At 39.6% G+C, this 27,278-nt stretch overlaps 1 protein-coding gene across 2 annotated transcripts in view; it reads left to right on the forward strand.

The window, feature by feature from the left end:
- erbb4b (erb-b2 receptor tyrosine kinase 4b) overlaps positions 1-27,278 on the forward strand; it is a 280,908-nt gene that overhangs the window by 122,074 nt on the left and 131,556 nt on the right. For both annotated transcript variants that reach the window (XM_069533004.1, XM_069533003.1), the window contains exon 2: positions 9,025-9,176. In XM_069533004.1, the coding sequence (XP_069389105.1) occupies positions 9,025-9,176 (152 nt within the window). The remainder of the gene's footprint in view (positions 1-9,024; positions 9,177-27,278) is intronic.

The following is a 27,278-nucleotide window of genomic DNA, read 5'->3' on the forward strand; positions in this document are numbered from 1 at the left end:
TTACAATAACTTGTGTTATTTTCTAAAGGATACACAATGAATATCTCTCAGCGACTTCCTTCAGTCACTTCTTGATCCTTTATGAAGACAAATAGCTCCCAAAGGTGCCGGCTATAAAACACCTGGTACTTTACATTATGAGTCATCTCTCCAGTAGCAATTTGTGGGTTCACCCTTGGTAAATATCTGACCCACTGCACTGATTGTGATTTATACTGTAGAGGGAACAGTTGAGGATGGTTGACTTATAAAGGAAGTCATGCACAAAATTTGGTATGAGAAAATCAAATTGAGGGGAGATGTAGAAATTGGGGTCAAAACTGGCAGAAGATAAAAAAAGAGACAAAGGAAGAGGCAAATATTAATGGTCATGGACCCGAGTGTAATATTTTTAGCATCGATGTGACTGTGCTGTTTCCATTTCCATAAAGTTTCGATAAAGAAATGACACCATTTGGGAGAGCGCAGGCCTCTGGGCTAAAGACTGCATTTTACATCATATGCCAGCCATTAAATTTGGTCGCATGAAGGATTTCTTTTTCTGTACAATGTTGCTTCAAAATCAAATTGAAAAAAAGGGATAGAAATGGGAAGATAACAATAATCATTATGATAATCATCTTAAGCAACTCTGTCTTTTCATCCTTAAGCTGTGAGAAATTGTCAGTCTGAGAATTAATAGCACTAATTCAATGGCACTGATATGAGATTATCTGCATCATAGTCTTAATTGTTAATATTAATTATTAAGATAAGGCTTAACTTGACAGTGATATAAGAATGTATTACCACAGCAAGGGAGTTGCCTCACTATCTCCAGGGAGCAGAAATTAAATTACATTTACAATTTGGAAGTTATATTAATCTTAGCATATGATCACCTCTGTTTTTATGTGACCTGAATTTAGTGATTTATAATTGAACAGATTCATCCATACAAAACACAAACACTGACAAGGAATGAAAAGAAACCAGGAGTCTTTGTTAATAGGAGACATATTCTCCCATGTCAGAGCCAAATGCTTGTAAAGGCTTCAATCATTTGAACAGATGATTGAGGCTTTTACATTCATGGTTAGCACAGACTTGTGATTGTGTAAGTGTGTGTTCCTAGTTAAAGCTAATTTTCTTCTTTTTATCACTCTTAGCATTTGGTAGATACAAAGCACACAGAGGCATTGTAAAATTCAGCTATCCTGTGATTTATGTGAGAGCCTGTGTGAATCTAGATCATAATAAACCAAAGTTGAACTCTCAGCAGAGGCGTGTGTTTTTGTGTGTTTAACTGATCACCCCCTGAGGTCCACTCAAGTTCGTCAGCTTGTTGGTAGAAACAGAAAAGCTCAAGGCCACTGCAGAGAAGTGTGCGCACTAAGTCGTCTGTCCCTTTCACACACCACTAACGCTGTCACACACACATTTGCACCAATTTAGGATGTGAGCTGTTCATTTGACCCCATTGCTCAGCCCATCTACCATCTCTTTAGCAGACTTTGGGGATTTGAGCCACCTCAGGGGTTTACTCTTTCTGCTTTTAGCACATAAAGAGCACAGCATTTCACTGCATCTTACGTTGGCAGGAAGCTTCTGAGACGGCAAGAGCGGAGGCAAAGCCTCCGGGGAAAAACTTTATGAAAAAACTTCATGTGATAGCAAAGCTGTGACAATTGAATTGTTTTGACATGAAATATAGTAATCACATGTAAAGGCTCAAATGTGCAGAAATGTACACAGACACATGCAAGTTCTAGGGTGTGGATTGTGCCTGCACGTACAAACAAACACAAAGTATGTCCCAGGTTTAAAACAGGTCTGATGACATGGAAGAGCAATTACACACTGACTTTTTAAGTCATAAGTATCCATCCACCCATTATCTACACCACTTATCCTTTAAGGTTGCAGGCGGGCTGGAGCCAATCCCAGCTGTGAGGGATACACCCTGAGCAGGTCGCCAGTGAATCGCAGGGCGAAGAGACAAACAACCATTCACTGTCACATTCACACATACAGTTCAATTCGAGTCTCCAGTTAATCAAACCAAAATCTGCATGTCTTTCGACTGTGGGAGGAAGCTGGAATACCCAGAGAAAACCCACACAGACATGGGGACAAGATGCAAACTCCCAAACCAACAACCTTCTTGCTCTGAAGTTATAGTTCTAATCACTGCACCGTCGAGTTGCCTCTGTCATGAGGCAACTCAACAAGCTATCGACCATGAAGAGCTGACTGTATTTACACTGTTATACTTTGTATGGGCATAAAGAAACATCTTAACTTAGGCTGCTAAATTCATATTCTGAAACTCAACATGTTGTACATAGTAGAAAGAAATGATTAAGGGGAATGAAGCCTGACTGTGTTTGATTTAGTCCTCCAATGGATCACATACTGGTAATCCTGTTCTAACATTTATCCAACTGTGTTCACACCGTGAGCAGCTCCACCAAAGCCAGCCATGAGGTTCTTGTTGTGTTCGGCTGAGCTGTAAGAGCTCTTTAGTGGTGGACGCCTGAGTGTGAGTTAATCAGGAACCTTGCCTGAAAAGATATTTGATAATATTTGATCCACCTCACACACACAACAACCTAACTCTGCCCTAAAGAAATATCCAAAGCAGCTCTGGAGGCCCCTCACTCGGTTGCTCCACAGTCTTTCCTGGGGCAACAGCAGCTGATTTTGCCTTAAGAGAAAATATCCATCCACTTACTTGCTAATAAATGCTTTGGATAAAATGATGAAGGTGCTTTCAGTGCTATTTAGTTTTGAAATGCATCATAAAGTGTGTATATCTTATCATCAGCATCCCTCTAAACCTGGTTCATTTTGCCCTCCAGTGGTTGCAGCGTAATTGGTGTAATGGTGGGATATCAGCAGCTGGTGGTCATGCACTCATGCTCAGGGACAATTGTCCTAAGTTAATTGTTTAGTGTGTGGTATACACATCTAGCATACTTGAAATACTCCATCTCTCCTACTTTTCACTAACTTTGTCCAGCAGGTATTTTTCACAATAACGCAGCAGTTGAGAGGTGATAAACTTCTGTCAGATGCACAAAATCTTGATTTTCCTTTTTGATCCTATTATTCTTTCTACATTTTGCAGATATTGCATAACCCCCCCCCCCCCCCCCCCCCCCCCCCCCCCCCCAACCCTTTGCTGCTACAATACAGCTAAAAAACATATTGTATGATTTCAAATATCACATTTAAATCCCTCAGTATGTTTTAATGAATTTAATTTCATATCACTATTCTGCCACATACTTGACTTTGCATATAAAGTATTTGATTTTTAATTCAGATAATTAGTAACATACTTAACAACAGATCATTATATTATTTAATCAAAAGGAGCTTTAATAATGTAACATTTATTTAATAAAATTACAAATATAGCTTGTATGTGACAAGGGTGAGCCAAAAGTGAGGGTCACACACACATGCACGGACAAACAAACAAACACAAAAAAACTCTTTTACTGGGGTCTAAAGGGCTTTTCACTACATCCACTCTCTGCAGCGCATTCAGTCAAGAAGAGGCAGCCAGAGGATTTTGGGTAATGAGATATGTCAGTGTCAGCCAATCACTCCCCTGTGACTCGGATGGATTTTTATTGTCTGGAGACAAGTCTAAATCCTACAGAGATACTGAGGTGGTGAGAGATAGTAAATAGCCAGGGGGGAAGCATTCATACTTTTTCCACTGACCAGTTCTGCAGGTTTGGGAGACAACCAGGACGAGTGAATTAGAAAATGTGTTGTGTTCAAATAAAGAAATCATATCCAAATGGTTGCAGCAGACTTTTTAGAACTTTAATTTCAACATAGACAACACACACACTCATTGGGTATTGGTATTACATCATCTCATCTCATTCACAGCTGCAGTATCAAACACCATTCTATCACAAGAAACATATCATATATGTGATATATATGTATATGTAAAATTCTACAAAGGTGAATAAAATTATGTAGCAGAATGCAAATTCTGATTTTCAAACTTCCCACTGGTATTTAAGCATACAGTTTAAATGGGTTAATAATGCTCTTGTGTTTATATTGGGAATTCAGCTCTATCAAAATACTGCACATGAGAAATGGGGAGAGAGGAAAACAGATCAAACTGGTTGACACAGGGAAGAATGTAAATCTGACTTGATGATCATTACTATGCATTTAACTTTTCATTGAAAATGTGCTGCTATTCCACAGGAATTTTAACTACATCCTCACTTTTCCACACTGATCATACACAGTCCAACAATGTACTAATTTGTGACCTAGTCTTGTTTGCTGATTAAAATATTAACAGCAATTACCCTGTTAAAAACCTTAATGATATCCTTACCACCTTTATCCACCATCCATCACTTTCACATCTGAGTAGATTTCTTTATGCACCTATACCTTGTTTGTCCTTAGTGCTGGCCAGGCAGTGTATATAGTTTGTGGTAGTCTGTTTTTCTGTTTATCAGGGTTTGATTGCTGAAAACAGCTGCCTCCTGCATGAAAAGGGGTTAATGAGAGCCGTGAAACTTAGCTGTACATTACCGATACAGATCCTACCCATGGACGATGTATTAGTGACACTCATGATATATCTGATGCATGTAATCAGCTCCTGTAAGTACAACGACAGCTGCAGGCTATCCTCTGTGGAAAACTCCCACGAGGTGTTGGAGGATGTGTGCACCGGCAAGGGCATAAATGCTAATTTACGACGGACCATATGGAGACAGCAGCAGCATTGTTGGTAGGTGACCAGAGCTCAGAGGGTAGTGAGAGGTTAGCATTGCTGGACCATGCAGCTATCACGAACACTCATCTAGTTATTGTTTCTGATGCTTATTAAGCTACTCAGCAGATGGACAATAATCTGGGGCCATGATTACCATCAGAAGCAGTGGCTTGTAACTCACACTTAGCCAGCAGAGCTCATCTGGGGGACATTGGGGGTAAAAGGACGACTCCGACTCCTGCGTGCCTGACAGAACATTTTGCTTAATTCCAACAATGTCCTCCTGTTTATTCAAGCCACGTAAGCCAGGCTAAGCTATTGACAGTGTTTACTTATGGAAGTGACATTTGCAACTTTATTTGATTCAGTCAGTTACTGGCTATTGGAATGACCTTTTGTTGGCTTCCTTGGCAGGAGCCTATAAACCTGAGAGACTTGCCAGCTTTATAGGCATTCAATAATCGCACAAGGCAATATTGATGAAGTTGTTGTGTGCACCACGTATGAAATGAATTGGGCAAGGAGCACACACCACAGCGATGCAGTGGCTATGTAATCCTGATGAGGATAATTATAAAGTAAAACTGATGAAAATGCAGCTCTGGGGCATTCTGGTTTAATTTTTTTGTTCTTATGTAAAGGACTCACTGTTTGCATACCCCCTTTTGGGTGACTGTCGTGAAATTGTCAGAGACAGTGATGGATCCATTGTCGTCTTGTCTGGTGGTTGTCTGTTGGAGCTGCATGGAAACCATTGAAACACAGCTACCGACAATCTTTTCTCCTGGAGGTTTCTGACTGGTTTGTGAGAGAAGGAGAGATGGATGAAAAATATGCACACAGCTATGGCAGTTACAATACTACAAAAATCGATAAATTATTGGTTTGTAAGTCCAATATATGTAAAACAGTAAGATTATATACATTGTACGTATTGCATGAAATTTGTTGTCAGTTTTTGTGCAGCTTGTCTGTACAGTCAGTACAAACCCATTGAAAGAGAGGGAACATATAGGTGCCGTGATTGTGGGCGTGTTGGCCTTCATGGCACATCTGGTGAACACATGGACAGGTTTGTCCTCATCTATCCACCTCAAAGCATTGCAGAAAAAAATAGCATCTGTAAATTCCCTTTTCATCCATATAAATGACAGCACATATGAATTTCAACCCATAGGCTCGTAATCTTCTCATTAATTACACATATTGGAAAATCCTGAATTATTATGATCCATTGCCTTAATCCATCACTTCTCAGACAATTCCCCGCAAACAAATGTAATCAATTCAATCAGACAGTCAAATACAATTCCTTTGTATATACACATGTATATGAGGTGAATCTCATTGACATTCTCTGCTATGAGTTTGGAATCGAGTGAAATCCGTCAAGCAGAGAAGATGGATTCTCTTGTGAAAAGCCATAACTTTTACACAATATGAAGATTCATCTGTTCTTGCGAGCTATTCCTGCATCCGAGGCACTATGGTAAATAGCTGACATCTCAGTGTCTTATAACGGGTTCTCCAGGTCAATATAAAGAGCAGGGACTGTGCTTTATTCAACCTTTGCAGTGATATAAAGGCTCAGATGTAACATATTGAGCATGGGGACAAATGAATTCTATCGTGCAGCAAGGGGGAGAAAATACATCCTGAGGTCTCTTATTTACACCCAGCCCACATTCATGCACACACACATATAGACAGACATATCACCAGTAGGATCACTTTGCAGCAAACCCCTCAACAGTTCACACTTTCTCTATATGCACTCCACACAGCACAGATGGTTTTGTTGTGGTTCACTTGGCACTCAGCACCATCTCAGTCTCATGCAGAGCTATAGGATTTCAGCGTTTCATTAGAAATCATACAAGGAAAATAAACACATCGCACCAGGCAGTTCTTGAAAGTCAGCGGGCTTACTGAAGGCATGCTTGGGGAACCAAATAGGTATAAAAAACAAGTAAATTTCTTTAGACATCACATACCACAATGACCCTTTGGCCTGATCTCGGCACCCTGCCTCAAGGGTGCAATAACAGTTTATTACACCTATCCTCACTTTATGAGCCCCTCTACCCTCCATCCCGCTTCCCTCAAGCCCACGCTAACTGTTATTGAAAACACCCAGGTCTGTCATATATCATTCCTGAGCAGCGCGTTATGCTATGTGCAGTCTAGCTAATCACCACCAGCCGTACGAGTATTGTCCAGGTCACATTGGGATAGTTCCACTTATCTCATATCGGCTCAGATGAGGAAGCATTTGTCTTGACAGTGCGTGTTGCCTTGAGGCTGAATCCTCTTTTCTTCATATGTATCTGTGGTGTAATGACAGGGAGTAAATAGGAAAAGGAATTGAAAGATTTTGCCACAGTGCAGAGAAAAGGGGTAAAGGAGTTTGGCCTAGTTTATTACTAGCCATGAGGACAGAATACCAACACTTTGGGAGATATGAGGTTTACAGGGGAGAGCAATGTATAGTGTGTAGTAAGGACTGCAGGTAATCTTAAATAAAAATGCGTCAGTCAAGATATTTCATGATGAAGGTTTTCAGATAGAGAGGTAGCAGCTCATGGGTGACAATTTGACAAATCTCAGGGAAGGACACACCACCTCTCTGTTATATTCTCTCATTAAGCATGAAGAAGAAGGACACAACACCAGTATGGAAATATAAATAAAACTGACTTATAATACTTCAGAAGGAACACATGTTTATTTCCTTATATATAAGGTATGGGTCAATATAAAATATATCCTAATATATATATATATGTGTGTGTGTGTGTGTGTGTTTCACTGACATTCATAGTAATTCAGGGTAAAAACTCCTGCATGAATACAAATTATAATAACAAATAATTATCCTAGATGGCAAATTTGCTACTCAGACTAGAGCATCAACAACAACAACTGTATTGCATAGCGACTTCGTGTTTTATTTCTGTTTTCATTGACTGCAGGGGCGTTCATTGACTATTGTGGATTTATGTTGTTATTGGTACATCTTTATAACTCTATGACAAGATTTATTAATCTTACCATTGTCACTCAAAGTCTATAGCCTGTGGTGTACAGGTGTGTCTATGATATTTTTCCACCTTGTTAATATTAATGCAGTTGGGCTGGAGACGAGAAAACACCTCTCTGTATTATTCAATGCAGCTCTACAGCAAAACAAACTACAGCCTTCAAATTTGTTGTGCAGATAGATCAAGGCTTCCATACACAATTTCAATAAAGACTGAACATTATAACCTTTGTGAACGCAGGCTTTTATCGCAGGACTGCTGTACTCTTTTAAGCCAGATGTACGTTACATAAAATGTATCAGTTGTACACACAAGCTGCAAAGTGCCTGACTGGAAATAATGTATTGCTTCCGGGGGGGTTCGGTCCTGGTAGAGTTGTATTTGAAATATCAATGCATACATCTGTTTTATCATATTTTATTATCACCTTACAGCCTATTATTGTTTTTTTATGCAACACAATAACTTAATGGATCAAATGACAAAAAAACGCGTGATGGGAGGACATAGCATGGCGAGGAGAAGAAGGAATCCATGTTGAGGGAACAACCCAAGCAATGACCCATGCTCTCACAGAAATTGATCAATGAAATATTGTTTTTTATTTATTATAGATGTAGACAAATCTCCCTCAACCAACTGATGCCTCCCTCCCTCCAAAAACGTGTGATAAGCCCCCGGCAATCTTCTCGCAGCCCCTCATCTTTGTAATTGCTACAAACGGCCATGCTCCATACCACACTGGGCAGCTACAGCCGATTACGCAGATGGTTTGTGTCATCATTGGGGGGGTTGGAAGCAAGGTGTGTGATGGCTGGAACTTGTTCTAATAATCACTTGTCAAGTGAGCAGCCCAGCTAACTGCTAAAGAGCTCTCATCTGTCCTGAGTGCCCCAAGGGTAGCAGTGAGGTCCAGTGTCTTCACAGTCTTACATGACCAGGGCAGCTAAGCTGGTGCTGCAGGCCACTGTCTATGGACTAATGCTTACACTGTACTTTCTTTGTTTTGACATTTTTTACACAGTAAAACATGAACTGGCTGCTTCTCTTGGTTCAAATTATGTGGAAATCGTATCAAGGTGACCGACGCTGTAGTGTTTATGATCAGCGGAAACTGTTAACCCTGTGAACAGACTGTGTCATGATATCCGCGTGGCTGCTTTCTAATTGCTCTCAGCTAAAGTATATCTAATAAAGCTGTATTAATACTGTCTTGTCACCATCTCTTTTTCCTAGTGTGCACTGGTACGGCGAACAAGCTGAGCACACTGTCGAACCTGGAGCAGCAGTACCGCACCCTGAGGAAATACTACGAGAACTGTGAAGTCGTCATGGGCAACCTCGAGATCACGAGCATCGACCACGGCCGGGACCTCACCTTCCTCAGAGTAAGGATGAAATACAAAGTCTGGTGTGCAGCAAGAAGAGAGAATATACCTTCCTTATTAATACAAATTTGTCATCAGTGGGGAAGTGGAGTAGCTTCACATTTCTTTTAATGGAACTCCATGTTTTTGTGTCTAGACGTATTTAAAAAATTCTAAACCAGGAGACTAGAATTATATTTCATATTTTCATATTTCTTATTATCTGTCAATAGCAGTTACTGTAAATTTATTCAGAATGTAAATCACTGTCTTCTCTTTCGACCTTTTTGCCCAAAGAATACCTCAAATAACTTCGTACCAATCAGCATTCAGATTTGTGTCCACATAGCCAATGCAGTTTCCTTATCCTTAGTACTACTTCTCTCTTCTTAGAGAGGGTTTGGTTGTATGCTCAGATTTGTGTGACACCAACTTAAAAAATCTCCTCTTTGATTAAACATGAGTCACAGACAGAAAAGGAAGATTGCTGGTATCCCTTTGTTGAAAACATTCACATATTTATGTAATGTTTTTAAGAATCACCTTCTTCCTGGGCAGCGTGAGTCAAGCTGCCTCTGGGAGGTTGGTATGTAAGTGAGGGAGAATAGGTGGCTTGGGTAAGGGAGCTAAGGTGGAATTGCTTACATGAATGCTTACCTCCATTTTAGTTTGATGGACACATGCATACACACAAACACAGCGTCAGATGATGCCTCTCAGGGGCCTGGGGCAGTAAGAGCAGTAATGAAAGGTTAGTAGGTTACTATGGAGAATATGCATTTATATCTGAAATCAGCTGCTACTCTTGACCTTTGCTGGCCCCCCACTTCTCAAGAACATCATGCTGGACTGTGCTGACTGCACTCTCCACCGCTAATGCCCAACAAGTCCAATTGATTCCAGTCTATCTTGGGGGCTGGGGAGCTCCCCTGGTGGCTATGCTACATTGCTGACTGCATTAATAGGCCTGCATTGCTGTGAGAGTAAACCTGGCCACAGGGGGTTTTATCGAAAATGCAACCCCCCCCCCCCCCCCATCAGTAAACATGTAAGCTATGTTTGGTTTCCATGTTTTGTTTCTTACACTGATGATTTAAAGTAAATATGACAAAAAGGATTTGTCTACATCCGTTAAAAGTAATACAGACTGCTCGTATTCTCTTGTCTATTTAGTTTGCGTGCACCAAAAGAAATCAAGATTGATCAAAGCGTAAAAACAAAGCACAGTCATTAAGTTGCTCTATATTGTAGAGAGACAAGCTCCCTCCTTTAGTGACGCAAAATAAAAGATGTTATTAAGAAAGAGGGAGCGATGGATGGTTAAGTGCTGCCATTAGACTCCTGCAGAGGTAATATGCCCCACAGACGTTGATGAAAATAGATGGTAGACGTGTGGAAAGATGCAGTTAAAACTAGAAAACAAGTGTGATTTTTGTTTAACTGCACAAAATCAATTTGTAGTTGAAAACAACACTCACACCCCCACTTGAGTTTAGGTTTGGTGTACAAGCGATATTGCATAAAGGTGTTATTTGCAGTTTGAGGTTAAAGGTGCTTCCTCTTCACCTGCATACGTCTCCAATCCACTCATTTACTAAGCGACTCCCTGCGGTGCCGGCTTGCCAGGATCCTCCACCTTTCCATGGTTGGCAATTAACATGGGTTAATTGACGATGCTAATTAGGAACGCAGGGTGCCAAACAGCAAGGGAGCAAGAGGGCAGGGTGGAGTGTGTATTTTTAGGCAATATTATTATTATTATGATAAAACACATTAATAACATGCTTCCCCAGAGAGAGGGAAAAACTTCACCTTGAGGAAAGAGAAGAGGGGAGGGAGTGAAGCGAAGACTATTGTGCAGCGGCAGCTTACCGTACCAGCTGTCTTGAGGAAGTGATTGAAACTGATGCCTGTGCATTGGCTGCTTCTTTTCAAGATAGCCAAGAGATTGATGGCTGCCTCCCAAAACCCCTCAAACAACTTTAGCAGTAAATAGAGTCCATCTTCCAAACTGCCTCCACGACAGATGAATCAAAGCTCGCACTGTGATTAATAACTGCATTACTGCACTGAGGCTTTTCTCCCCTTCTCTCAGATATTCACGCTCAAACCAACAGCCCAACAGCCGAGCTTTACCGTCACGCGGTGTTTACATCATCAGTGTATAAATCACTCCTAAGTCCATATTCCCGTTCCTCTGAATCTTATTATAAACAGAACATGTATTTGCATCGAGAGATGCAAGCACACAGGGAAAATGAGATGACAAGTTATGCTCTGTTCTACATATTCTAGTGTGACGTTTTATTTTATGTGAATGGGACACAGAGGACAGCAGACTCACACTTTTGCATCTCTCTTATCCCCAGTATCACTTTCTTGTGTGCTCTCATAAGCAGATCTGTGATTATGAAATATTCATTCTTCCCTCTCCTCCCATTTTACCAATCTCAATAGGAACCCACAGCCTCCACAGTCAGATCAGATTGTTTGTCTTATCATTGCAACCATTTGTAAACATGTAATTTCTGCGGTAGCACTGAGAGCCCACTTCTGTCCCCATTGTTGTAATTATGGAATCATTATTTACACATTTGAATATTTAATATTTGCAAAAGGCTTTGTATAAAACAACATAGACACATTGACAACAAATGATTATCTATTATTATTTCAAATCAAATCAACTAGAAGTGTAAACATTCTTATGGCAACCTCAGATGCGTTATGAAACTCTTCCACAGTGGCATTTATTTGTTAAAAATTTAACAAGATGAACTTTAGTGGTGGATTTTAAATAGACTATTTACACTTTGTGGCACAGGAAATGAGCATAAAAGCTAATAACCCTAGGCTATAGCTTTCAATCCAGTTGTTTGCCATTGTTGATAGCCAAGCTGTATAACTGTATAATTAAATACAAACCTATTACGCCACTTAAACACATTATGAATTGTCATAATGTTATTTTATTAAAGAATTAAATAAGTTGAATAAATGTGGGATAGTTCATTATTATGAATAGAAGTATTGATAATAATGTATTCCACAAAACTAAATATAAAAAAGGCAATTCCATAAAAATATGTTTCTTTACAAGTAAATGACCCAGACTAAAATCTTTGAAATACCTTTTAAATAGAAAACACTACCACACACTATATGAAGTATTTATTACAGGATAACTTTGCATTGTACAGTAAAATATTTTAAAACACCGAATGGGTTGCAGCATTTTGAATGTATAATAAAAGAGTCATTGTTGGATGGCTCACTCTCTAACACTTACTCTATGTACAAAAGGGTGCTTGAAGGAAACGTGTGGGTCTGTTCATTTTGGCCTGAATGACACTGGTGCAAAGTGTTCACTTGATCCTACACTGGTTTGAAACCCTCCCGGCTGTCACAGTGATGCATACCAGATGGAAACCGCTGCGACCGCACCAGTGAGCTGGAATAAGAGACAAAAGGCCGATTAGAGGTTAAAGACGTCGGGTTACTTTAGTTGACAAGAACACTGTCTTTACAGTCAGAGCTAATATCTACATGCCAACAAATCAGCTACATCTCATTCAATATCGTTCTGTGGAACAGGAGACAGTAGATTAGATAGATAAAATGGACCGAGGGAGTGACGGCAGGGTGCAAGCAGACTTTTATGAAACAGCAATAACAGCAATAAGTATTTTAACAAGAATACATTGCCAATTGAAAGCTTTGGGTTTAACAGGAGCTATTTCTCTATAATGTAAATCAAGCTGAGTAATGATTCATTATAAGCTGCTGTTGAAACATAGCACAGTTGACAGAAGAGTGTGAAAGCTATCACTATATCGGAGATGCTATGCAACATGGTTTACAACAAGTTTCCTTAACGTCATAGACAGGACAATGTTTTGGAAAAAAAAGCACCACTTGTTCTTAATCCTGCATTAAATGGGTGTTTTGGTCTCTCGGGATTCAGAAGCAAGTTATAAACACAACATATCATCTCTCATCCCTTTTATATGGGGAACATGTTGGCAAACTGTTGCTTATTTGTAGCAGCTAGACAGAGCGACAATGCTGTTCATTGGGAGTCATGAGATGAATGAAAGAGAAATATTTTGTTTCTTTTTGCTCGGTTTTCGGTCTCTGCCAACTCCTTAGGGAAATATCTGGCTCTTCAGCTGTTAAATGCTGCAGTATGTTTACCAGCTGGTGGTTCAACTTTGTCTGTCTGCCATTTGCTGTTGAGCACTGTGGAGTGGGCTTTAAGGGCTTCCTCCACCGAAGGCTGCTGCCTGCTGCAGCCACAAATGACCCTATTAGAGCGACCAGGGTGAGTCAAAACAGTACGTTTCAGACCAGAGAGTTGAACTATGAGCTGAAACTCATTATAAAACATCTGTAAAGCTAAAGAGAGCTGCAGATTGAGGTGATAATAGTCTGTATATCCGTTCTTTTGCATGTTCACATTGTTTTCGACTTATTTGACACAGTGATATTGATCTTAGCCTTTAAAGTCGGAGATTAGGAGCCTGATTCTGACAAAGAGGATATAGCTCAAGTTAATTTTACTCAGTAAGATACGGCAGGAGGCTGTTTCATCACCCTCCAGACACTGTTCATTCCCTTTTTTCTCTGAAATTAGCAGCCATTAAAGGTCTCTGCTGGTTGGTTACCTGCAAAACTGCAGTGAAAAAACACTAACAGTTGATGAGCCTAACTGCTGGATCAATTTAAGTTTATGTCTCACTTGGTAAAGCATAGGTTCGTCTTGCCAGAGGGGGTGGACTGACCATCTGGGTCTGTGGGCAACAAACATTTGAAAACCCTGCTGCAGAATGACCAGCTGGCACTTGCACTAGCTACCTATGTGTATATGTGTGTATTCCTGCATCATGTGGGACTAGGTCATAAATTGATGACAAATCATGAGTCCGTCTTTATGATCTCACCAGTTTTATTTAGAAGTACTCTAGAGGAACGCTGCTTTTCTAAATTTAAGCTAGTTTCATGCTATGACAAGAGCAACTGCCGGTTCATAAATTGTTACTTGAGTCGACCTAACAAATTATGTTGCCTTTAGAGTGCCTGGACGAAATACCAGAGAGACACGATTTATGGAAGCTCATGAAAAAAACTGTGAATTGTAGGGTGTTGGACACCTGTAAATTTAAAATGCAGTTTTACATAGTTTTTAGCAGCAGACAGTGGTTCCCTGAAACTCAAAACAATTCATTTTTGTCTGCTCTGTTTAACCCATGAATACCTAAGGCTCCGAATAGAAAAAAAAAAGTTACCACCTAAAAGGTAGGGATTTTCTCAAGAGAAGACAGAATTGGCACATTTTGCTCAAACTTTAATTTCTCAGCCCCTGAAGCAGACAAGTTTGAAATAACTTTTTAATGTAAATAATTGCCACTTCACTAACCTTTAAAAGCATTTTATTTTAAAACATATAGAGCGGGCAAACTCTCAGGGCCTCCCCTTCTTCCTCCTCAAACATGTTTCTTACTGACAGAGCCTAGCAATAAAATCATCTGGGTCTGATTCTCCTCTTATTATTATTCTGCCACTGTTGATTTCATAGTTGTTATCGTCAATTAAAGTGCTATGATCTGCTCCCTTCACTCAGATTGCCATGGTCACTTCTTTAAAAACTTTTTTGCAGGCTAAAAAAAACAAACTACATTTCCCTTAATGCATTTCAACTTTCTCTGCAAGAATTCCAGTCAAACACGATGTATTTCATCAGTTGCGTGTCTTGAAAATAATGACATTGCCGATGAGACGCACACATCTGACACGTAAATTGCACCCACTCTTATAGCTTATATACCTATATACAGTCTATGGTATATACACGCAGGTCCTCATTATACATTGATTACTACTACTGCTGTCATCGGATCATATAACACTTATTGAGTCGTAAATGTACAGCTTTTGACTGACTGAGATTTACTGAAAAGCTGCATACGAAGTTTCAAACGTTGTGACAAGTGGCATTTGAAAGCTGCATCTATTCCTGGTCTTCAATCCCGTATTCTGACATCTTCTTACTTCTTCTTGACTGGCATGTTTATCCCTCAGGTGCCATCGGTGCCCTCCCCAGCTTCCTAATTTCTGATGCACTGTTAGACGAGTGCAGATTACGTTGCCCCCCCTGCTCCTCTGCAAACTCCTTCAATATTAATGAAGACTGATGAAGTGCTAGGGAGCCCCTGTCTTTCAGGCCCGACCTAGATTGGATTGACAATTGCAATTAGCATCCCCTCAAGTCCATTTCCATCACTTTAATTTGACATGAAGAAGGACAGTGTGGGGTGGGAAATGAGACCATCGAGAGAAAGAAGTCCTGAGGAGAAAGGTTGGAGAAAGGAAAATGGGGTGAAAGAGTTTAACTGGGAACTAGTTTGAAAGCCAGACAGCAGAAAGAAGGGAAATTGAAGAGTCCCGAGAAATCTTTTACTCACAGATATCTGTTAAGTAATTTGCTGCTGCTTACTTTTTAGATTTCTTCCTTCTTTCTTTACATCATGAAACATAGCAGCAAATCACAAAGGCTTCAACTAAAGCTTTTTTTTTGTTTTTAAATCTATTTATCTGTTAATTATGTTTCAATGAATCCAAAGTCCACTTTAATTTTGATTTATCAATTGTGTTTGTTCTGCTTTACTTTGCCTGGGAAACACACAGACATTTTTTATGTAACTTCCTGCTGGGTTCTGCGTGGGATGATGAGAGTTGTTGTCTTTACCACCATCTCCCTCATTACAGTCAGCTTCTTCCAGTTAACATCCCTCTGGTGTTCAGGATGTTTTTTTGACAAGGAGCTAAAATAAATTGGGTAAAAAAAGGAAGAAAAAAAAACACTGAATGAAGCTGTTTTAAGTAAAGAAATCAATGTTTCTACATTTCTGTTGGCAAAACACAAGAGGTCTCTGCTTGATCTCAGTTTTTTGTGGTTGTATATGTTACTTTTGTTAATACATCCAAGCGCACCATTTCATTAGATCTATGTTTTAATAATGTATGCTTACACCAAGGGTTCAGGGCTCTTTTGGGATTGTTTCAGAAAGATGAATGAAGCCACACAAACCAATGCATTTTGGTTTTTTTAGCCCTAAAATCCACCTTAAGATCTTTAACTCAGACCTTGGTCTACTCCCATCTATGAGATCAGCTGTGCTTTCTTCAGTATTACTATCTAATGGCAGTATTTTACTATTTTATGTTTCCTCTCTCACCTGCACACTGGACTGCTTTTCAATTCACATGTAAGCAGGAATAAAAGTGAGTGAGATATGACAGCCGCTGCAGAAAATCAATGATCCTCCACCATTTAGCTGGAAAAGAAGCAGTAGATGATAGTCAGGAGTTCATGATGGGTCATGTGTGTGTGTATTTCTTCACAAGTTCCGCAAGCGTGTACGTGCGTATGAGACTGTCACAATGTTGTTTTAAATGATAGGACTTTCTCTCTGCTATAGTGACATTGATCTTAATCTTCCTTCGACATGACTGAAGCAATTGTTGGTATGTTTGCCTGCAAGTGAGAAGGGTGTGTGTGTGTGAGTAAGCAGGGTTAAGGCATATCTCAGCCTTTGACTGACACATACATTTCCTAGCTTCCCTTCCCACTCGTCAGCTCATATCATTTCAATCCCTTCTTTTAGAAATGATCTGGATTGATAGAGAATTGAAACAAAAATAACAGGCAAGGTCAAATGTTTTTGACAGAAAAAACTTTGCTCGACTTGGGTCTATTTTCTATCCCTTAAACTTTCCATTTGTATTGACCTGTAGCAGTGTAAGAGAAAACCTAAATAGACACATATCTAACCCAGCAGCTCTGCTGACTTGTTTTTATGATGAAACTGTTAAAATGAAAATCCTCACTGAACAAATTTTAAGTAACAAGTTAAAATGACCTTAAAATGAAATAAACAAGAAAAAGAAATTAAATTAAATTAAAAAAAGAAAAGAAAGAAAGAAAATTCTAAAAGTGCATGAGTGCTGGCAAGTGCAAGAAAGGCTGAAGTGAAGAGAAATGTCTGAAGTTTTCTTTTATAGACATTTACTGAATGTTGGGCAGAAAGTCTGACCGCTTTAGATGTTTGGCAATTTTTAATCAGCAGCAGTAGCTTCAGGTCATTTGGTATGGGTGTTTTGAAAGAGCTCTGAAAACTGAAAACTCCCGTTCAGAGGATGGAACTGCCTTGGGACAAATAAAAAAAATCACGTAGCCTTGGAGTAGATAGTGCAGCAGATGTATGAGACAGTTTTACTGCACTGCTCACACATAGCAGAGGTTGAGGTGATATCACTACTTATCGTAACAGAGCAGTGCCAGACTGAATAGAGGCAGTGGAGAGGAGCAGCTGAACTGGGGTGTGACAATAGCCCACCCTGCTTCTGTAGCTGCCTTTCAAATGCGATATCTGCCTCCCTCTGTAGTCTGCCAAAAAAAGTGAATGATATGGACCAACTTCTCAGGAGGATCGGAATCAAATTCCACCCACTGCAACTGAGGCGAGGGAGTCCTTTAAAGAATGGCTGGTGTTAGGGTTCAGATGGACGAAGAATAATATTTCAGCTAGATGCAGACTCCTCATTAATAACTCTTTATTGATAACTGCATACAAATTGACACCAGGTCATATTATCCCCTCTGACTTTAATTAGGCCTCCACTTTATATGCATTTAACCTGTGCTAGAGAGTCCATGCATGGTAACACAAGACCTTGTGAGTTTGTTCTGAAACGTTTTGATCTCTGTACCTGGTGTGTACTTATTATTTGACTCATTCAACGTTTTCTGTTGTTTCTAAATTGTGAAAATAGAGGAACCATTCTGCTGGTTTCACTAAACATGCAAGTGTGTGATTCATTGCTGAAAAGCAACTGAGCATGGATTTAGTCTCACAACCTTGTGAGGATGAGCTCAAGATTTCTTATAAAGTGCATCCTTTAGTTCCTTGCTCTTTCTGTACCACTCATCACCATGTTACTTGATTATGTATTTAATGGATTAAAAAACAATACTTTCATCAATAAACCATCAATTAATTTGAACAAAGAAAATGTCGACAATAATTAAATATACTGTAATGTAGTGCACTTTTTTCCATTTTAAAGTAAAAATCAAAAACTCTAACATCAGAGGTGATTCATGATTTAAGAGTTTGTCATATATATATTAGGCACTAGATCTAATAAATTCCAACATGAGGCTGGGGGGTGCTTTTTGTCATTTCTATTAGACATTGTACTAAACACATAGCATTTACCAGTTTGGTGATTTATTTTTACATGTTAATCAAAGTATGTCTCATGCAATTTGAAGGCAGGATAAAATTGTATATAATCCATCAAATTAACCCTGGATTGTGATCAGTGGTAATTTTAATGTTTACATCATTTGCCAGTGCTTGTTATAAATCTTGCTTTTTTTACAATTTACTCATTGATGATATTTAAAACGTCTTATCCAATATGGTCACATGGTCAAATATGTGATGAAAGCTTTACCTTTCACTCTATGTCACTATCATAGCTCCCCGCAATTGTTTTCAAACTGAAACTTGAAAAGTGCTCTGCATCCGACCACCCAGACCGTACTGCTGCTGATTCCCATTACAAGAGTAACACACATTCATCATGTAACTCGATTACTTGTACACTGACAGTATCCTTTTCTCTCTCTCGCTTTCCTTTCTTTCTCCTCCTCTTTTCTTTATGTACATGTATGTTATTGCGGCTTCCTTTTACATTTCCATCATCTTCCCCCCCGCGCCTCCTCCACTGCACACCCCCACCCCATCCTCCTCCTCCAGCTCTCCTTGCGCTAACTAGTCAGTGTTTGAATAAAAACTCATTAGGATTACATAGCCATTTAGCTAAGTGACACAGGGTATAATTGTACCATCCATCAATTGCTGTGTAATAACACACTCAGAGGAGCTAAATGTTGATTAGGCCTCAGCCAATTTCACCAGTGGGTTTTGGGAATAAATAGCCAAGAGGGAATTGGGGAGGGGGTGGGCGAGGGGCTCTACGTAGTCTCGTAGGGTGTTGCGGTCAGGGGCACTGACCCACGCAAGCCAAATTAACTTGGAAGGGTAGAAAACAAATTGTCAAAGACAAGCAAAGTATCACTTTCTGTCCCTGGCTATTGGCCTCCTTGTCTGGCTGTCTGTCTACCACTCACCAATACATATGACACTGAGTGTCTCGCTCCATCTAGAATGATCTTAATAATACAGGATGTTTTTTGACACAAGCCAGTGATATCTGATAATGCTCATGTTCTGTTAAAGAGTTAGTGTGCAAGATTTAGGTGAAAGGGACGTTTTGGCAGAAATTGAATATAAATAAATAAATAATCCTGGTGATGTTTTCACTTGTATGTAGTCATCTTAATTGTAGGATTTGAACAAAGTTTTCTTTACTGTGGAATGGCCCCTTTATATTTAGAACTGGAGGGGGTCCTCTCTACAGAGGTCGCCCAGTTTTTTTCAGTCGTCCAAACTGGACAAACTAAACACCTTTTGAGTTTTTATGAACTGAAGGATACCACTGGTTCTCTTTCATGTTTAGAAGTGGAGGGTGAGGTGAGGGGTATTCAGCTGCAACATGCAACTTCACCTCTAGATGTCACTGAATTCTACACACTGAACCTTTAAGCACACTAACAATCTAAGTTTGTTTTGTTTTTATGTCTTAGGGAAACTGTATAGTTGTCAATTTTCTTCTGTACTCACTTCTGCAGGAAACAGTTACTAAACAGTTTGAATAGAAAAACCTAGAAGCGTGCAGTAGTTTTTTGGAGAGATTGATGAAGTAAAATGCTGATGAGAAAACTGTTCACTGCCTTTCAAATATAATTTGCTCAACACTTTTCTTCACTTAACTTTGGTCCTGAGTATGCTGACATGCATTATAATACTGGATTATGAGATTTAATGCTCTGCTAATCCCCCTTCCACAACACTGCCTTAGAATATCTTCTCAGAATCAAATCACACATTTGTTACTGCTAAGAATCAATTGATGTATTGCTTGTTCTGCTGACATGTATAGATATGTTGCGCTACAGTAGATATTTTCATTAAAGAAGGCTAAACACTCAAATAACAGTTTAAAGGTACAGTGTGTAGAATTTTGTGATATCTAGTGTTGAAGTTGCATGTTGCAGCTGAACACCCCCTTACAATTTAGATGAAACAAACTAGTGAAAACCTCATGAGGATTATTATAAATAAAATGTATGCCAATATATCCCTGTCACTCAAATCTTACACACTGGACCTTTAAGGTTTGAGATACTATACATACTTTGGAAGTTTCCTTTATCATTGTGATTTTCTGGTTAGATGCTATTGGCACTCTAGGTGCCCATTGCTGACAATGCTATTGTCTGCAGGAGTTGATGCTATTTGCACCCACTTGTCATTAACAAACAAAGCCATTAGCACTCTGTGTTATTATCAATAGGGCTGTTTACACCCAAATATTAAGGCCTTCCTGGTCCACTTCAGAGTTACGAATGAAAAGTCTGGGCAAGACTTGTTTTGGGGTGGATGCAAGACAAATTAGCACTTCATTATAATGACTGAAAAAGAGACAAGGCCTACCATAGTTAAGGCTTGGCCTCCTTAGACCAACACAGCGGGATCCTCTATCGTTCCCACTATCTGTCTTCCAAAAGCAATAGCTGTGTTATATGAAGAGGAACCACAAAAGAAACCGAGAAGTCTTCTATAACAGCACAAGACATAATTGGGACAGAGGTGGTGAGGGAGGAAAGGTCTTTTTGTTCTATTCAGAGCATTTCTGACTTCCTCCAAATAGATGAAAGAATACCTTAATTGCTCATTGAGTTGATGATACTGTTTTATGCTGATAATATCCCAGTGTCTGACGGTGTCATAGAAGGAAAGAGAAGAAACGTAAAAAAGCTGCGCAGCAGATAGACAATAAGAAAGAGAGTCTCTTTTAGAATAATTGTAGCTTTTACCATGAAATGAATGCATTGTGGGAAGCTAACGGTCCCAGCTCTACCCATGCGAGCCATCATGTCTTTATCACTAATGGACCAGTGACTACTACTGTAATTACATAGGCTTTTGTCTAGGCCTGTGCACAACTATCTGGGAAGCAAAAATTGGTCTGACATTTACGGCTCTTTCATTGACATCTACAATGAGCAAGTTCCCAAAAAAGAAAGGTGCAAAAAAAAGATGTTGTAATAAAAAGAGCAAAAGTGTAAGATAGAAATAGAGGGAAAGTTAAATGGATTGATGAATGGGTTGAGAAAATTGTTAGGATGATTTGCTATGTTGAAGATATTTCCAGATTTTGAACTTAGTGTTCCCATTTGATATAGATAGAACACAGTCTGATTTCAATTTCGGTACGTACCTCAACATTCAATGAACCCATTTATGTTTCATCACTCTTTATGAACTCTACTTATGCATATCATGTCTCATGATCTTTCAACTAGAAGGTCTGATCAAGCTCTCCGTGGCCCTTCTCTAGTACTCTTGAGCATGACATTGAATCCCAACCACCTCCACTTGCAGTCAGACATGGACCTTCCACAGCAAGGAGAAACAAAACTAAGTGTAGATTCATTTAAAAACCTCACAAACCACAAAGGATCCCACCATAGCTTTGGCTTCTGGCTATGAACTAGTTAACTGCTACATCATGAAGTACTGTCATTACTCATACAGGAGATTTCCATTAAAACAGTTAAAATATTCATTGTTTCTTACTTGGGCGGCAGCTCCCAACTCCCTTATGTCCTGTCTGCTAAAGAATAAACTGGCTGACACCCACGTACACTCACACAGACGCACGCATGCATTCAAACACAGCTGCAAAGTATGTTACATCGTTTTCTGTCTCCACAGGGCAGAAAAACATAGCACAAAAAAGACGGAATTACTTTTTTTCTGCCTTTCACCTGGCAAACTTGACTTTTTACAACTTCCCTAATTGAATAACATGTTAAGTTCTTGGTGCAGACAGTTCACTTGACCTTACCCACCATTAAAACCTTCTGGGGTAAATAAACCAAAAGTTGTGAAATAGTTAACTCTGATTGATCCCTGGCAAAATCTTTACTCAAAATGTTGTCTTCTTTGGGGATTTTGCAAACAAATCGAACAGGCAGCTGAATATGATACATGTAACTTCAGATTTTTACTAGTAGACTGTTTGTGATTTAAAGCCTTTCATTCCCAGGTATCATCTGACTAATGGCCCTTGTGCATTCATGCTACATTGCGTTACGGTGCCTATCCATCATGATGCCGGCTTAGTTAGTTTCACATGAGTGGATTAATTAGCTAGCTAGCTAACATTAATTTCATCCATCCTATGTCACATAGGCTACAGATGTAGATAAGGTTGAACCCTTACAAATCACTGCACTTTGTTAGGATTATGTCTATTGGACTTCAAAGGTGTCTTTTGTTTGAGTTCCTGTTTACTTGAACAACGCATACTCAACATTCATTTTCAAATGTTCAGTGATAATTACTGTATTTTCAGACTGAGTGTAGATCATTTACTGCACTATAACTGCTTAACAGTCTATGCTACTGGTCACAGGCGTGGTTTTAAGGTTATATATATAATTTTTGCCCTCATCTTGAAATGCACATACAGTATACAGTTTAGAGAAATCAAACATTTTTTGAGAGGCCTATAGCCTCTAGCAGGCTCAGTTTTTGGACTTCAATATTTTCTAAAATCCTGCTTATTGCCATGAAATAATTGTGAACCTTGATCCCCCCCTATTTTGAATATATTTGTTTTAATTCTAATCAAATTATACCATAATAAATATTAGTTTTGTTGCAAATGTGTGGCAAATTTTGTCAAAGGAGGATATGAGGGCCTCAAACGTCCACGGACAAATTAAAAAGTTCACATTCACTCACAATTACACAGTAAATTTTTTGCAAAATTACAACATTTAATCAAAAATCTCTGTAGCATTAATAGTTTTCCATTACCATAGTAACAGAGTTTTATTTGTGCAAAGGTGATGTCACTTTTCATGGCTGATCTGAAGGCAACACACACACACACACACACACACACAGTTACATCAGTTCGTTATGCTCTGCTCTAATTCCATGGTAACACTTGAACATCTTAATTAAACATGGCTGTTATCTGGGTTTGTTTAATTCTTAGAAATGCTGATAGGTCTGGCTGCCAAATAAAACTCCATGGACTGGGTACAGCCACTCTTTTGCTGCATTTGTGAGTCTACGTGTGTGTGTTTGTGTGTGTGTGTGTGTGTGTGTGTGTGTGTGTGTGTGTGTGTGTGTGTGTGTGTGTGTGTGTGTGTGTATATGTGTGTTTGTGTGTGTGTCTGTGGGTGTGTGAGTGAGACAGAAAGAGAGAGAGAGAGAGAGTGAGAGGACAGCCAAGTGGGTCAGAAAACAGATTCTTTAGTTCCCTGTGGATAGAGCAAGACCTTTATCTTCAATTTCAGAGATTTCCTCTGTGGTCAGAAGAGGATGCCACATCACCTCTTTCTTCTCCACTTTTTTATTGGGCCATCACTTAACTCAGATGAGGTATAAAGAGGGAATTTTAAGCAATACTTGGTGGACACATTATCTGGCCTGTTACACTTCAATTTCTTTCATCTTCAGACTTAATCCATATTGATTTTGTCCAAAGTATATTTTGTTAGGCTGCAGTTGGCTGTGTTGTTTTTTGTGCTGTTCACAAAGAGACTTTTTTTAAAGACATCACTGATCACTTCATTAGCAGCGGCTCCGAGCATCACATTGTCAACATGACATGAGTTTACTAAATACTGCTCTGGACTATGCATGTGTCTTGATCTCATATTTATGTGTATGATTAAGAGCCTCCTAAACATAACAGAATGAGTTGTAAGTGATACATTCCAGGGCCTTGAGGTGCTTATCTGAAAGAAGTTGCTTATTATTATTATTACTGTAAAGACAAGGTAGGTAACATAAGTGAGTAAGAGCAGGAGGACAACCCTCCACACCGTCCAGAAAACTCATGCAATTCAGGCTCTTTTTCATCTGCATAATAAAATGTAGTAAAATATCTACTCCACTCTTCAGGAAAACCATAAAATCCTTTAGGAGTCATCACAGTTGATCTCCAGGAAGTGGAGCTTCATCCTTTCTGTTTGAAAATTGTATTAGGCAGAACTGAGGCACCTTCAGTAAGACATTGTGTTGAAAGGCATATTAAGAAGAAGAAGATTTACTTTTATTGTCATGTTTTTACACTTTTTACATGCATACATGAAATTGTTCTCTGCATTTAACCCATCCAGTTGGCACCTGTCGAAACACGCACATGCATAGAAACACACAGACAGATGCCATGTACACACATATGCTGGGGCGGTGGGCTGCTGTTGTTGGCGCCCAGGGGGCGGATGTTGGGGGGAGGGGGGCGGGGCCTTGCTCAGGGGCACCTCGGTCGTGGTGAGGACAGCAGGAGCGGGGATTGAGCTGCCAACCTTCTGGTTATTGGACGAACTGCTCTACCGCTGAGCCCTGGCTGCCAACTGCTTAGCCTTGGACAAAAGAACTTGTACCACCAAGGGGGAAATATACACTTTTCTTAAAATATGAGGACAATTTATTCATGACCTTTTAATGTCAGGAAATATATTGTGTGCCTAGGACAGAGTAGTTACTAAAACATAGAGCACCTAAATATGTGATGTAAATAAAAGCACCAGGTTTTTAAATCCCATCATGATTCCTATGCAGGTTTGACTTTAGTGCAAAACAAAGGAGATACATAAATTCTCAGACTGAGACCTCACCTTAACACGGACACTGCTTCTTAGTCTCCTGTCCTCCTAAATTTATAGAGCCGCGAGGCCCATCAACCTTTATTAGCTAATAATGCCGTTAGGGCCATTACGTGTGGCCGAGGCTCCCCCACAGCAACATTTAACAGTCTCGCTGGGGTACTAGTGGTGGGCTGAAGTAACAGGGTCGCTGTGTGACAACCCCCTCTGCACCAAAGTCTCTCACCAGACTTCTATTTCGTTGGAGCTAAAACCAGCATAGCACTCCCAGAGGGTGTTTGCTATGTCACATTATACAAGCAAAAAATGCAAATAAATATTACATTGGTCATTTACTAAAATAAACAAGTCATTTTGTGGTATGTCTGATTTATTTATTTATTTATTCTCTTGGTTAAGAGTTCACGTTACGGTTCTGATCTGGCTAAGGAGCAACATTGTGCTATTTTCATGTTGTAAGCATCTAAGTGGAAAAATGTTATCCCACCCATGGGGCTTCTTCAGGGATTATTTAAAGGCACCTGCATCCCGAAGATGCCCAGACTTCAAATTGAGAATCTCTCTTCACTGTGTTTTTGCATTAAAATGCCCTTTCTGAATAGAAGGTAAATGTGCCCCGTAGAGAGGATACTGTAGATGATTTAAAGCTCCTGTGGGCGATGTTAAGATTGCCACACTGAAATAAACCGCGAAGGGCTGAGTGAAGTACTGTATGGTTGCTCCCGGGGCCGTTGGTGATGTTTTTGTTGTTTTGTGCTCAGTCCAAACTCTTAGAGATCAGTTAGGGGACGGCCGCTGCAGATCAAAGCAGAAAATAATCAACTGTGAGGAGAGAGAGCCCTCTGTTTTATCGTCTCTCCTTGCTCAGGGCTGAAAGCAGATTGTTGTTGAACAAAAAGTTGATAAAGGGAAAAAGGACTGTACTGTGTATACTTTCCACTTGTTTTGTAAGTACAAATGGAACATATGGTCTGTTTTGATGAGTCACATGGACGAGACTCAGTTCCCTGTAATGTGAGATTTATTTTTATAGTGCACACACACACACACACACACACACACACACACACCGGTGGCTGGTTTATGTTGTTGAGCATGTCTCCAAATGGGGAATCCATACTGAAGCAATCACACTTAAATGCTTCTGCAATTTAAGTATTTGTGTGGCAAGATTACCCATGAGGTGTCAGTGCTTTCACCTATCATACCTCAGAATTTTACTAGGACAGCATCAGCAATCTGGCATTACTGGTCAAATTAGTTTTTGTGCAACCTATAGTATGCAATATACATTTCTGTGTTGCAAGATTTTTTTTTAATTTTACCCAGCATTATGTAAATCGTAAGCAAATAAAATAATATATTTCCAAAAAACATATTAACAGAGTGAAAGTCTGTGTAACTGTTTTATCAATCAAGGACTCAATCAAGATAGATTACTAGTTTGTGTGACTATGTGACAAAATATGTTATTACAGCTGATATTCAGGTCTTAAGACCCTACAGTGAAAACAAGCAGTATTACAGTATGTTGCAGTGCCTACTTCCATCTGTGCAGTAAAAGTTACACATCATGTTTATGATGCTGTTACCAAGGGATATCAAATGTTTGAGAGAGATGGAAGACCCAGAAACTGCTAAATGAATACCAGGTGCTTTGTGAGTACATCAAACATGATTTTATGTTAATTAAGTTGTAACTTTGTAAAATGCATGTTATTGAAATATCTCAATGTGAAGTTTGAGGGTCCACATGAAAACTGAAATGAAGAAATGATCAGAAAATCATTGAAAACATTAATTAAAGTGCAGAATTATCTCAGTAAATGGTAGAAAACCTATAAGCACCAGTGGGACGTGGTTCCCAGGCCTGATTAAAGAGCTAACCATGGACTACATGGATCTTGCATTACCTCCCACCCCAAAAGCCTCCCACCACACACACATGGAGCTCATAGTAAAGGAGCGTGGGGAAGTGATTATTCTTGGATTAAGACTTGCCTCGCCGCCGATATGCGCAGCATAATTGAATAATGGCTGCCTCACCCGAACAGTCCCAATGCAGAAGGGCCTCCCAGCCCCATCAGATCGGCACAATATTAACCATGACACAGGCGTAACCAGGCTGGTAATTAATGCACTGAGTCAATTACAAATTAGTCCATTTGGAGAATTCCCCACAGGAGTCCACTCATTACCAGTGCTCTGATGAAGTCGCCGTTTCTCCTCATGGGAAGAGGTGTCACTCCACTGTTCTCCTTTTTTATCTGTCTTCATCACTCTTCTCAAGGTAGGATGCA

The sequence above is a fragment of the Paralichthys olivaceus genome, chromosome 10, assembly GCF_024713975.1.
Source record: "Paralichthys olivaceus isolate ysfri-2021 chromosome 10, ASM2471397v2, whole genome shotgun sequence".
In the NCBI taxonomy this organism is placed as follows: domain Eukaryota; kingdom Metazoa; phylum Chordata; class Actinopteri; order Pleuronectiformes; family Paralichthyidae; genus Paralichthys; species Paralichthys olivaceus.